General features: G+C 47.8%; 1 protein-coding gene across 1 annotated transcript in view; it reads right to left on the minus strand.

Annotated features, from left to right (window-relative positions):
* Window positions 1-1,430: 1,430 nt before the first annotated feature.
* LOC127672516 (kinase suppressor of Ras 2-like) overlaps window positions 1,431-13,704 on the minus strand; it is a 157,587-nt gene continuing 145,313 nt past the window's right edge. The window contains exons 11-13 of the mRNA XM_052167647.1: window positions 12,206-12,302; window positions 10,766-10,899; window positions 1,431-1,566 (exon numbers count right to left, since the gene is read on the minus strand). Of these exons, the coding sequence (XP_052023607.1) occupies window positions 1,431-1,566; window positions 10,766-10,899; window positions 12,206-12,302 (367 nt within the window). The remainder of the gene's footprint in view (window positions 1,567-10,765; window positions 10,900-12,205; window positions 12,303-13,704) is intronic.

Consider the following 13,704-nt stretch of genomic DNA (forward strand, 5'->3'; position numbering starts at 1 on the left):
ATGGCTTAGCAAGGGGTTCAAAGGAGGAACTCTGGGGATTGAAATCTTCTTAAAATGCACAGTGGGGGAGAAGGGGCTGACGCTGAGGGCTCTCCGTGGGGCGCTTTTCTATGGGAGACTGACTACTTCACTAATGCGCTTTAGGGATGACAGGTCTAATTGCACAAATCTACAAGCTTGCAGCTTCTGCAGTCAGTGTTCCCAGCACTCAATCCCAGCTCTCCAAATCCATCCGTGAATAAGGGCTATTTTAGGGATAGGCACAGCGTGGTTATTTAAGGGATGTGGCACAGCTATTTCCTGGTTGCTTCTTCTCATCTGGTGGTGATGGTGTATTTGTGTGTATGTGTTATGTGCTTATGTGTGCATGTAAATACACATGTGCACATTTGTACAAATGTGTGGAGGTCAGAGGTCACATTGGTTATCTGGCCTCAATTTCTCTCTACCATATTGTTTGAGCCAGGGTCTCTCACTAGGTTTTGAGTCACTGAATTAGCTAGGATGGCTGGCCATTGAGCTCCAGGGACCCATCTGTGTCTGCCTCCCCAGCACCTAACCATAGTCACTAAGGTTAGAAACTCAGGTCTTCACGATTGTGCGACAGTGACTGAACCACCTCCCTAGTGGTTCGGAAGTATAGCATTTGCCTAGCATGTGCAAGGCCCCGGCTCTCATCCCCAGCAACTTGAAAAGGAGAAGCCAAATAAATTCCAAAACTCCTTCCTAACTGAAAATGGCAGAGAGGGCATTTCCTGTCCTTGAAGGCTATCTGTACTTGTGGCTTGCCTATGAGGAGCGGCTGGAAGGAGACAGCACCTGCTGATTAACTAGAGCCGCTCTCCTGCTCAGGAAACGTGAGAATGCTTCTGAACTCAGAGAAAAATTGCAAGGCGGCAGACATGTGCATTTCACTGGTGTCCGTCATTATGCAAAGTATTCACATGTCAGAGTATCCCGTTGCATGTAAAAACATCATTCAAGAAATTTAAATCTGGTGGGGGTGAGGCTGTGTAATTCCTCAGGCTTAAGCTCATAATTGCAACAAGACCCTTCATCGGCATGTTGGGAGCGTGCTTGGGCAGCCTCTAATTAGCAGAGTGCGTATGAGCAGCCATCTTGGAATTGACTCATTGGCAAATTGATGCTCAAACACTGCAACAAGGTAACAATGAATCGACACATGATGAACAAACGGATGGATGAATGAATGAGTGAATGAAGAGGGTAACTTGCCAAGGCTGCACAATTGGTTACAGTGTCACAGTGTGTTAAGATAAATGTGTTACTCTTTATTCCTTATACTCTCAAGCTCACTCAGAAATCCCATTTCCTCGTCCTTGCTAACATGTGCCCTGTCTCTTTCAAAGGTGTCACTAGGCAGTGTCCCCACCCACACTGTAGAGGTCAAAGGCCAGGGTGTGGTCCACTTACCCAAGTGCAAAGACATCCGAGTGCTTGGAGAACGGGAGCTTGTCCTCTTCTGTGTCAGGGGACAGCTGGCGAATGATCTCTGGGGCCAGGTGGCACAGCCAGCCGTTCTGGATCCGCAGCTTGTCATCCCGCCTGGAGAGGCCACGTGAAGGTGAGGCTTGTTTTGTAGCGCTGATCCCAAGTCCCAGAAACACCTCGGTCAGTTTCCTCCCTCCCTCCAAGGGCATTACCTGACCCTCCAGTGAGCCTGAGACCCAGGGTGAGGCACACAGAGAGAATACGTAGAGGCCAGTCTGAGCCACCCCCAGGTCCACAGCCTCCAGGTCCTCTTGCCCATCTTCGTTCAACACAGTCCATTCTTGTTCCCACATGTTGCACTCAGAAGTCTATGGTTACCTCTGAAACAGTGGTCCTCACCATTCCTAATGCTGCGACCCTTTTATACAGTTATTCATGTTGTGGTGACCCCCCCCAACTATAAAATTATTTTGGTTGCTACTTTAGAACTATAATTTTGCTACTGTTTCAAATTGTAAAGTAAATATCTGTGTTTTCCTGAAGTCTTAGGTGATCCCTGAGAACAACCCTCAAAGGAGGACACACCCCACAAGCTGAGTTGCTCTAGGGGAGTTATGCAAAAAAATCTCCCAGATTAAAACCTCAAATATCCCAAACAGCACATTCTAGTGGATTCCTGGTACCAGACCTGAATTGTGAACAAAGCCAACAAGGTACAAGCCCCAGCAAGAGGTCAGGAAGAGTCAATGAATGAATTAGACAGAAAAAAGGCTGCACGGTGGTGAACATAACACAAAGAACCACAACAGCCCATGCGTGCAAACCTGGGACAAACCTGAGCTAAAGCACTATGCTGCAAAGGATCCATCCATGTGAACAAAAAAAAAAAAAAAACAAAAAAAAAAAAACGGTATCTTAGCCAGAAAGGAAAGCGAAATCACAGACCTAGGGAAGTATCCAGAGGAAAGTTCTGGAAACCAACAGATGCCAGTGCATAGGGAGGCAACATGCGGCCCATGATTGGACTGTTTTTAGGGGGCTCTGTCCTTCCCCCCCATTATAAACAACAATGCAGTCAATGTCTGTGAGTAAATGCTCTGACTGTCCCTCTGTATGTCCGTCACAGTCCCTGGGATAAGTACCTAGAGGAGGAGGCAGGCCAGGTTTCCCCAGTGCCTTGCAAGTCTTCAGCAGATCCGAGTGTCCCACTGGGGATAAATGGCTGGCATGAGGTCTTCAGTAAGCAGAGATGGCTAGAGAAGGGGCTGCTTAGCCAAGGGACATGAACAAGAGACAGGATGGATCTGGATAGAGACTGAGGGTGGGAAGGCCCAGGTTTCCGTGACAGTTGTGGGGACTCAGGGCTGGGCTGCATTCTACTGCTCTTCTAGGTGGCCTTCCAAGCTATATGAGGTGTGATGTGCTGTTCCCTCCAGGGCACTCAGTCAAAGCCACCATCGTGATTTTCTCTATGTCTGAACCTCTTCAGGGGTGATTTTTTCTGTTTACTCTCTTAAATGTGGCAGTCACTAATCTCTCTCTCTCTCTCTCTCTCTCTCTCTCTCTCTCTCTCTCTCTAGCTCACTTGCTCGCTCTTGCTCTCTCACTCTCTCGATCTCTCACTGTCTCTGTCTCTCTCTAGTTCTCTCTCGCTCTCCCTTGCTCTGTCTCTGTTTGTCTCTTTGTCTCTCACTTGCTCTCTTTCTCGATCTCTCTTGCTCTTTTGCGCTGTCTCTGACTCTGTCTCTGTGTGTATGTGTGTGTGTGTGCAGGCGAATGCACACGCATGTTCACACATGCATGCTTTTGATACATGGCCAGAGGTCTGGAGTCTATTTTCCTTCTACTGTGTAGGTCCTAAGGATTGAACTTGAGTCTTCAGGCATGATAATAATCATGTTTACTCCAGGAGCCATCTCACCATCCCCAAGGACTGGGTTTTTAATTTAATTCTACCTTAAATTCTTAATTTTATTTATTTTAATGTGTAACACACACACACACTGCTCATGTGGTGATCAGAGGACAACTTGCAGGAATCAGTTCTCTCTCTTTAGCATGATAGTCTCAGGGATCGAACTCAGGTCACCGGGCTTGGCGGCAAGCACCTCTGCCCACAGAGCATCTCGCAGCCCTGGTTCTACTTTAATTAAAGTTGAATCTGCACAGCTATACCTGTCTGGCTAGCATCCCAGATCTAGATAATGATTTACTAAAAACATTTTTTTTAAATAAAACAACTTAAATATATTTTAATAAGTGACTTTTAGCACAGCCATAAATAGAAACTAGTTTTTTTCCAATACACATTAAAGAGAAGACAGAAAGTGCTTGTTTGTTCTCTCCTTAAAATCCACTCAATGCCTACACTCTCAGAAACCCTGGGAATACAGAAGAAACCTCTTAAGGAGGTGGCAGGAGTTTGGGGGGTTCAGGGTTCCAGACTTGCTGACGCATTTGCTAGCTGGCTGAGGGGGAGAGGCTAGGAACATTCTAGACATGCAGCTCTCGAAGCTATCTTTCTTCTCAGAGGGTACACAGTAGATCCATCTGGACAAACACAGCTATTGAGAGATCCCTCGTCAGCGGCTGAAGGGAGGAGACTGAGCTGGGGGTATTACTGAGCTTCAGCTGGCTACCGTGTGTGAATCAGGGCTCTGCTTGGGTTATCTCTCTACCCAGCACAAGGGCCATTCAGCCACTGCCTGTATTCCCATACCAAGAGGCAGACACAGTCAGATGACCACCGTGAAATCTATTCTACCTCGGGCTTCTCATCCTCAGTGCCCTGCATTACCACAGATGCTTCTCTGTCAGGTGAGGCTCCTCTACTCACTGGGCCATGTTTCATGGAGACCCCTGGTCTCCATACAGTAGTTTCTGGTAGCTCCCCCAACCCCACATACACATACCCTAGCTATAGCAATGAGGAATGTTTCCAGGTCTGTGAGCAGAAAAAATAGCTCCCACTGAAAGTTAGCCATTGTGATGGTTTGTGCATGCTTGGCCCAGGGAGTGGCACTATTAGGAGGTGTGGCCTTGTTGGAGTGGGTGTGGCCTTGTTGGAGTGGGTGTGGCCTTGTTGGAGTGGGTGTGGCCTTGTTGGAGTAGGTGTGTCACTGTGGGTGTGGGCTTAAGACCCTTGCCCTAAGCTGCCTGGAAGTCAATCTTCCACAGGCAGCCTTCAGATGAAGATGTAGAACTCTCAGCTCCTCCTGCACCAGGCCTGCCTGGACACTGCCATATTCCCGCCTTGATGATAATGGACTGAACCACTGAACCTGTAAGCCAGCCCCAATTGAATGTTGTCCTTTATAAGAGTTGTCTTGGTCATGGCATCTGTTCACAGCAGTAAAACCCATACTAAGACACCCATTTAATACACATAAGAGACGAGAATGACCCAGATTGTCTAGAATTTCTCCTCTATTGTGAACAAAGAACATGATAGTACGTGTCTCCTGCTAGTACAGAGGGCCCAGACCCTCCAGCAAACCCTGGAGTTGGCAGAGTTGAATGACATCTGTTTTTCTAGAATCAAGAATACCTACTGGCAATAAGGACTTAGTGACACATTTGGAGCTTATTCACTGTGAGGCCTCAGACAGACTCTGGTCTCTATTTTCCCATATGCCAAGTGGGCACATTCATTTATACTTCAGATAGCTATGGCAATATCAGAGTGTCTAGTTTAGGGCTCTGTCAGCTGCCGGGGGCTATGTGACTTCTGGGTAGAAATGATTACATACCATATCCCACCACACACAAATATATCCATTCATCCAGAGAACTTAGGAATGAGGTTGAGACTATAGTCCAAAGTAAAAATGTCTAAGGCAGAAGAAGGAATCCAGACATGTCCAGGACTACAGAGGCTGGTGGCCTGGGGACCCCTGGGACAGGAGAGCATGTGGTGGGCATACAAATGTCATCAGTCTGGGGCTGACATAGGCACATGTCTGGGAGAGAGCTAGGAGCCAGGCAGGCTTAGTGTGTACACCCCAGGGTGTCCTGTTCCCCCGGCAACTGGCCCACCAATGACACGCCCACATCATCTTCATTATGGTTATTATTATGGTTAATAACAGGCTGTGTGTGGCTGGCACGGCAGGGCTGGCATCTCCAATGACACTTTCTCATGACGGTGGCAGGGCAGCTGGTTTGCAGGGATCTGCATGGTTACCTCTCTGCTTCCAGTCCAGGCAGGACTTCCTCTGCTGAGACCTACTGTGTGCCCGTCAGTCTTGCCATGCTTGTAAGCTCACCCTCCTGAGGGAAACTCTCTTGGCTATATAGGTAAAAACACAGGGCTCCTCTGGGCTAGGCCACATGCCTAGGGTGCCATTGTGATGAGTGGCTGCAGCATGCCAGCTCTGTGTAATCACTCCTGAGACTAGATCCCACCCTGCAGCCCTCCGGGGTGTTCCCTATGGAGACACACCTCAGTCAGCCCCTCACATCCTGGACTGTAGCTCTGGAGGCCTGTTGCTACTCTATATGAAGTCCTGCTACTGAGACTCCATCCATTCCACAGGCTCAGGGCATCAGGCACATACTTGATGACCGTAAGTCCATCTGTCATCTATCCTGTGATGCTATGGGCTCTGATGGTCCCCCATAGTCTCATGCTAAGGTCTGGACTCTCAGTGTGACTGACACTAAAGCAGGGCTTGTAGGTGCATTGATTTATATGACATAAAGGAGAAAGAGGGAACTACTGGGGAAAGAGAAGGGGCCAGAAAGAATGGAGCCTCACATGGAGAGAGGGCTGTAGGAGGCTGAATGTGAGTGAAGGACGTGATACAAAGACGTGTGAATGTCACAGTGAAACCCATCATTTGGTACAATGCATATAGGCCAGTAATTTATTCTTCATGTTACGTATTTATTTTTAAACCCTTGAAATGTATCTCTTAATTTATTTGTGGGAGGCAGGAGGTGAAGTAAGTGTGTGTGTGTGTGTGTGTGTCCATGTGTATAGGTCAGAGGACAACTGTGGGAGTTGGTTCTCTCATTCCATCATGTGGATCCCAGGGTCATTAGGTTTGGCCTTTACCTGCCTAGCCATCTTACTAGTGTATGCATATACATACACATACTACTGTATGCCATATATATGTATGTATATGTATGCATAATATATATTATATATAATTATATATAGGTAATATATAATTATAATTCATATATACATATACACACATACACACATATATACATATACACATATACATACACATACATATATACATACATATACATATATGATGTAGCTTGAGCACCTCAAAGCCTACCCCCACAGTGACATACTTCCTCCAACAAGGCCACATCTCCTGATAGTGACACTCCCTATGGGCCAAGCACTCAAACACATGAGTCTATGGGGACCATACCTCTTCAAACCACCTCACAGGAACTGTGTGGTATTCCTGTGACAGGCCTGACCATGCTGTTTGTTGGAGGAATATGGAGGACTTTGGACTAGAAAAGGAACTGGGGCACTTTAAGCAAGGCTAATGAGCTCTGCTAGTGGGAGCAAGAAAGATGGTGCTGAAGGCAATTTGAACTCTGGGGGCCTAGCTCACCAAGTTCCAGAAGGGAAGAATATTACTAAGTGGTCCGGAGGTTGTTATCCTGATGTTTTGGCAAAGAATGTGGCTGCTTTAGTCCTTGTCCTAAAGATCTGCCTGAGGCTAAATTGAAGAGTTTTAGATCCACGGCCTTGGGAGATCCAGCAGATCTATAAGGAAAGGGGGTGAGCTGGAACAAGAGAAATACAAAGGGACAGTTAGAGGAGAAAGGAGTGCCAGGCAGTGGGATGGAACCAAGTCCTTCACTCAAGGAGATCGAATGTTTAAAGAAAGACCTGCTTCAAAATGAAGGGAGTGGTGGTGGCCTCCGGGAGACACCCTACTTCTGGCACCAGCTTCTGTCTTGTTCAAGGTTGCTATTGCTGTGGTGAAATACCATGACCAAATCCTTGGTGAGGAAAAGGCTTATTTGGCTTGCACTTCCGAGTCATAGCTCATCATCAAAGGAAGTCAGGACAGGAACTCACACAGAGCAAGAACGTGGAGGCAGGAGCTGATGCAGAGGCCATGGAGGGCACTACTTACTGGCTTGCTCAGCCTGCTTTCTTATAGAACCCATGAGCACCAGCCCAGGGATGGCTCCACCCTTAACGGGCTGGTCCCTCCCCTATAAATCACTAAGAAAATTCCCTATAGGCTTATCTAAGCTTATAGAGACATTTTCTCAGTTGAGGCTCCCTCCTCTCTGCTGACTCTAGATTGTGCCAAATTAACACGAAACTAGCTAGGCAAGAAACAGAGGCTAGACATGAGAGTTTTGTCTCTTTCTCTGCCCCTTCCTTCTCTTCTCTAAGCTTCCCTCCATCTATCTGAGAGAGAATACAAGGACACAGTGGCCATCTATAAACCTGGAACAAAACTCTGCAGAGACAGTCAGCCAGGCCTTGATCTTGAAACCCGAGAAAATATTACCTGAAAATATTACTTCATCAGCAGCCCACCTTGCTACCTTGCTAGAGTAACCCCAGTTGATGAGTGCCCCACAAAGCTCTCAGTGGCCATGTGCTGCTTGGCTGAACATAGACATGAACTTAGGAACTTAGGCCTCACAGTCTTGTTGTTGCCCACAGTTTTGACTCATCTCTAAGCCCAGCTCCCATCATCCGCCCCCAGGCTGCTGGGCAGGGCTCCAAAGGTTCCATGTTCAATGGGGTCTCCCATTGTCAATGCTTGCTCCTGTTTAGCATTGTTCTTGAGACTCCACTACCTCTCCTGACATTAGATGGACATCTGCTGACAGCCAGGGTGGGATGGAGATGAAGGGGTGGCCATTGTCTAGACAAGGCAAGAAGACTTCTTGTCTTTAAATTGGCTGGATTTCTTTCTTGGTTGGTCCTCACTGGGTCTCTTGGAGGGGTGGAAGAAAAGAATGCCCAAGAGTCCCTCTTTCCCTTCCCCAGCTCTGCAGTGTGGTCTCAGCAACAGAGCAGAAGAAGGAATATAGTCAGAGACTTGTGCCCCCATCTTCCACAGTGAGGTGGGCAGGCAAATGTAGATAGGTGTTACATTGTAACCGTGAAGTGGTTCCCAAAGGCTCACTGTTACATTGTAACCATGAAGTGGTCCCCAAAGGCTCACTGTTACATTGTAATTGTGAAGTGGTCCCCAAAGGCTCACTGTTATATTGTAACCGTGAAGTGGTCCCCAAAGGCTCACTGTTACATTGTAACCATGAAGTGGTCCCCAAAGGCTCACTGTTACATTGTAATTGTGAAGTGGTCCCCAAAGGCTCACTGTTATATTGTAACCGTGAAGTGGTCCCCAAAGGCTCACTGTTACATTGTAACCATGAAGTGGTCCCCAAAGGCTCAATGTTACATTGTAACTGTGAAATGGTCCTCAAAGGCTCACTGTTACATTGTAACTGTGAAGTGGTCCCCAAAGGCTCACCATTGGAGGCTTGGTCCCCAGCCAGTGGTATTATTTTGGGAGGTTCAACTAGGCAGAACCTTGCTGAAGGAAGTAAGTCATGGGGTACTATGAGTCTCCCAGGGAGTCATTCCCAGCTACTTCCTATTTGTCATTTCCTACCTCCTGTCATCCATGAGGTGGAGAGGTTCCTCTTCTACCTGGGCTCTGTCTCCATGATGCCTGCCTAACAGCATGGGACGGAGCAGCCTCGCTGAATCCAAGAACCTGGGAGCCTTGATACATCCTTCTTCCCTTAAGCTGTTTGTGATAGGTACTCTGTTCACAGTGAGGAACAGGTCACCAGGACGGATGGATGTAATGTTTGACTAACTGCAAATCTAGTTAAAGAAAACACTTATCCAGCCTCCATTCGTCCCATGTAAATACTTGGGTTCATAGTGACATTACCAATTGTGTCCCTAACCCTGCTCTGACTCCAGGGTCCTGGCACACAAAAGTCAGTGTGATTCTCTTAGGAAGCCATGGACCTTGGTACTGCTGTGGGGACAGAGGGAAGAAGGAGCCATTCCTGCTCCTTCATGCTCTCTCTCTCTCTCTCTCTCTCTCTCTCTCTCGCTCTCTCTCTCCCTCCCTCTCTTTCTCTCCCTCTCTCTCTCCCTCTCTCTGTCCTTGTGTCTACTGATCTGTTTGCTTCCCTTTATGTATCTTAATACCATAGATAGTTCTAGAACCTGGAACATCCTATTTGGATGGGTGTGTGTGTGTGAGATACCTGAGCACAGAAACCAAGGATGCTTAACTGTGTGTTAGCACACCCCAGCTCAGAAACAGCTTATGTCAAGTTCTGTTAAATTTCAAGCACTCTGACTCAAATTCAAAGGTAGCTCACAGCAGGGATAAAGTCCTTTGGGAAGACAGGAGGATGTCCCTCAGAGAACTGTGGCTCTCCAGAATAGCAGAAAGTTAAATAGCATGAGAAAAATCACAGCGCTATCTCCCTGTGGAGAGAGGCCATTCATCAGATGATGCAGGGATTTAAGAAGTGTGCGTGCACTGTGCGTGTGCACACAGCACACACTCCAAATTGAAATCTGTGAGGGCAGACCTTTTGAGTTATAGGCTGTTTATTTGGGATCAAGCTGTTTCTTGCATGGTTGACTCAATGTGGCTGGCTCTGGGGTGAGTGGCCTCTGAGAGTTAATTACTTAAAGATGGTTAATCATTCCCTGGGTGATCCTGGGGAAGTATATGCAAATGCGTGCTAATTACAACACAGCAGGACAGCTATTTGCCCGGTGTCTGATGCTACTCAGGGCTCTGTGCTGGATGCTTGTCCTGAGTCCTCCTGTTTCATCTTTACAAGGATGCTATGAGGGAGGGAAGCATTTTCAAATACACAAGGAAAACTCAAATTCGGAGACGGCTTCCCTTGGCCACAGCCACAGGGAAGAACTGCTGGAACCCCATCTGGCAAGAGTGGCCTGTCCTAAAACCATCAGTCTTAGCTGTCTTTGGTTGCTGGACTAAAATTAATTCATAAGACAGCTTGCAGCTTAGGGCTTGGCTGACCCCACCCTAGGAAAGCCAACCCCCTCCCCAGGCAAAAAGGAAAGCCCTCCAGCTCAGGTCGAGAGTTTGTGAGATTTAGGGGTCTTGTGGCACACTCTCAAAGTTGCTACTTTCAGGACAACGACTTTGATGACCCTCACTGGCAAGGCAGCCCTAGCCATAACTTTCAACAACCATAAGCTCAACCCCCACAATCCGAGTTACTTGACGTTTAGGGGTGTGCTCCCACCCTGTGATGTTCATTTATCAAGAACCCCTCTGTCGCCTCTCTGACCTCTTACCTGCCAGCCTGCAGCACCCCGGAAATGCTGAAGAGCCCGAAGTCTGTGATGACCACTTTACCGTTGTCATAGAAGACATTCTTTGATTTGAGGTCCTTGTGAAGGATGCCCTTCGCGTGGAGGTAGCCCATGCCCTGTAAGAGGAGATGGGGATTCATTAGAGACAACCCCAGCACTTCCTTGCCACCCTCGCTTGGAACCTCAAGGGTGGCAGAGTGTAGGATCCACCCCAGAGGTTGGGGGGTGCAAAGTGCATGTGAGTCATAGCCCACCATCACCCCGAGAGCCCTGCAAAGCTGCCTCTGGAGCTGATTTGCTTCCTGTAGAATAAAGGAGGGCAAAGAGTCTGGAGGGAAAGAGTAGGGACACCAGAAAGGATGAGGACATCAGAGAAAGAAGTCCCATCAGACATTTCCCCTCAGTTCCTTTTTAAAGGGGCCTTGCTCCCTCTGTTACTCAGAACACAGCCACAAAGAATGATCTGAGACACTCAGGGGACCTTGTGTGACCCCCCCCCCACATCTGGATCACAGAGGGACAACTATTAGAGGTCTAGCTCAAGAGTAAACAATTAGATTGTTTTGATTTATTTTCGCCTTGGTGAGCAGTTTCCACATCTGTGTTCTTACACTCCACTCCTGAAACTTCTGATGGGACCTGAGAACCTCAGTGCAACCCACCAAGAAGGCAGCTGTTGGGAGACTCGGGATGGTTTATCTGACTTCATCCTAAACAATACCCAGCAATTTGATGCTTTCCCAGTTGTGAGAGACAAGATGACTGGGTATTTGTGGGAATTCCAGGACTCTGGTATAATAACCATTGCTAATGGTGATGGCCTGAATCTGAAAGGCCCCCCTCATGTGCATGTTTTCAATGCTTGGTACTGCTTTAAAAGGTTCTTGGGAGGTGTAGCCTACTGGAGGAAACAGGATCACTAGGAACAGGTCTGTGGGGGGGGGGATGTTATCTCTGACCATTTCCTGTTTCACTTTCTGCCTTCTGAACTACTGTGACATAAACCATCTCTGTCCCAAAATGATAGGCGTGTCATTATGAACTGGGCTGCTATCCACCATCTTTCTCATGACAACAATCTAAACCATGAGCCAAAAATGAGCCTCCCTTGGTGTTTCTATCAGCGTGACCCTGAAGGAATGGATCCACCATCCAAGAGAACTGAGGGGCTCGCCTATACCCACAGGCCTTTCTCTGTACCCAGGTATCATGGTTATGAGCTGCCAGACAGAAAACACATTTGGGACTGTATTTTCACAGATTCTTTGTACACACCACCTGGTGCTTTTCAGACTAAACTTAATGTCTCTGAGGTCCAGACTGGTGGTTTAATGCGGACCCTGGGTCTTAGGATCCTTGAAGGGAGAAAGAGCTACAGCTGAATCTTTCAAGTCAAGGAAGGGAGTCCACAACTCATGGTACCTTTACAATCTCTTGTGCGATCTGCCTGGTTTTGTTGACATCCAAGACAATCTTGGCGTCCCTCACCACGGAGTAGAGTGTCCGTCCCTTACAGAGGCTGCAAGGTAAAAAGAACAAGATCATTCGGGGAAATGACATCAGTGGTGAGAAAGATGGTCTACACCAGTCATGAGAAGTCACAAAGAGCTGAGCTGATATGTCACTGTGATGCCCGTGTGACATTAAGAGGCCTTGCACTGACCCCCCAGAGCTGGTTCTGGGGGTGACAATCTGCAAAGATGTCTTTGTAGATTCTTTATGAATGTCAGGTACTTCCCAACATGTAGATGCCTGCAAGATCCAGCCAGGTCCAGAAGTGCCTGGGGTTGTTTGAATAAGAATTTGCTTTGGTCATGGTATCTCTTTATATCAATAGAACAGTGACTAAGGGAAGACATTAGGCTTACCTACCCCCCTGTGTGTGTATATATATGTGTATGTGTGAGTGTGTGTGTGTGTATGTGTGTGTATGTATGTGTGTGACTGTGTGTATGTGTGTATGCATGTGTGTGAATGTGTGAGTGAGAGTTTGTGTATGTGTGTGTATGTGTGTGAGTGGGTGTGCACATTCAGTACTCGCATGTTCATGTGTGTGCAAGCAGGGGCACACGTGTGTCTATAGGTGTACATGTACTTGTGTGCATATGCATATGGAGGCTAGACAATAACTAACTGTCCTTTCTCAGGTGCCAACCACAGAGTTTTTTTGAGATAGAATCTAAGTAAGTTTAGGCTCAGCATGCAGGCTTGGATGGCAGGTTGGTGAGTCTTAGGGAATCCATCCATTTCTGCCTCCTAGCGCTGAGCTTATGTGTGCTTCTTTACACGAGTTCCAAGAGGTTAAAATCAGCCCTTCAGGCTTATAAGGCCAGCACTGAACCAAACGGGTCATGTCTCCAGCCCCCCCCCCCCTCACCCTTTTGGATACAGACTGTCACTAAACAGCTTGGGCTGGCCTTGAACTCACGCTCTTCCTGCATTATCCTCCCAGCTGCTGGGCTTACAGGCCTGTATCACCATGCCTGGTTCATATCTCAAGGGAAAGCTGCCACACACCAATAACTTTAGGTCCCTCACACCACTCAGACTACACCGTCTGCCGTGTGTCCCTCCTGGGAGTCCCCATGTGGGGACAGGAGCAGTAAAGCTGTGCTGCTGTGTGCTGAGCGTCATCGGCAAATGGCACATTCAGTCTTTTCGTGTGGGAGGCGCGTGTGTATGGGAACAATGGCGCCCAATCGGGCACCCGTAGCCAGAGGGCACACCTGTCCAGACAGAGGTCGTGAAAACCATCGTGCGGCCCCACTGAGTTTGTTTCAGGGACTGACTGGTAGTTTAGGATGAATGCCAGGCTGAGAGAGGCCATTGTGTGGCGGCGGCAGCCCCCTTTCATTACACAGCTTATCTGCTTCTCTTCATCTTTTCCCGTGAGCCTGACTCCTGACATCCACAGAACAGAT

The sequence above is a fragment of the Apodemus sylvaticus genome, chromosome 22 (assembly GCF_947179515.1).
Source record: "Apodemus sylvaticus chromosome 22, mApoSyl1.1, whole genome shotgun sequence".
Taxonomy (NCBI): domain Eukaryota; kingdom Metazoa; phylum Chordata; class Mammalia; order Rodentia; family Muridae; genus Apodemus; species Apodemus sylvaticus.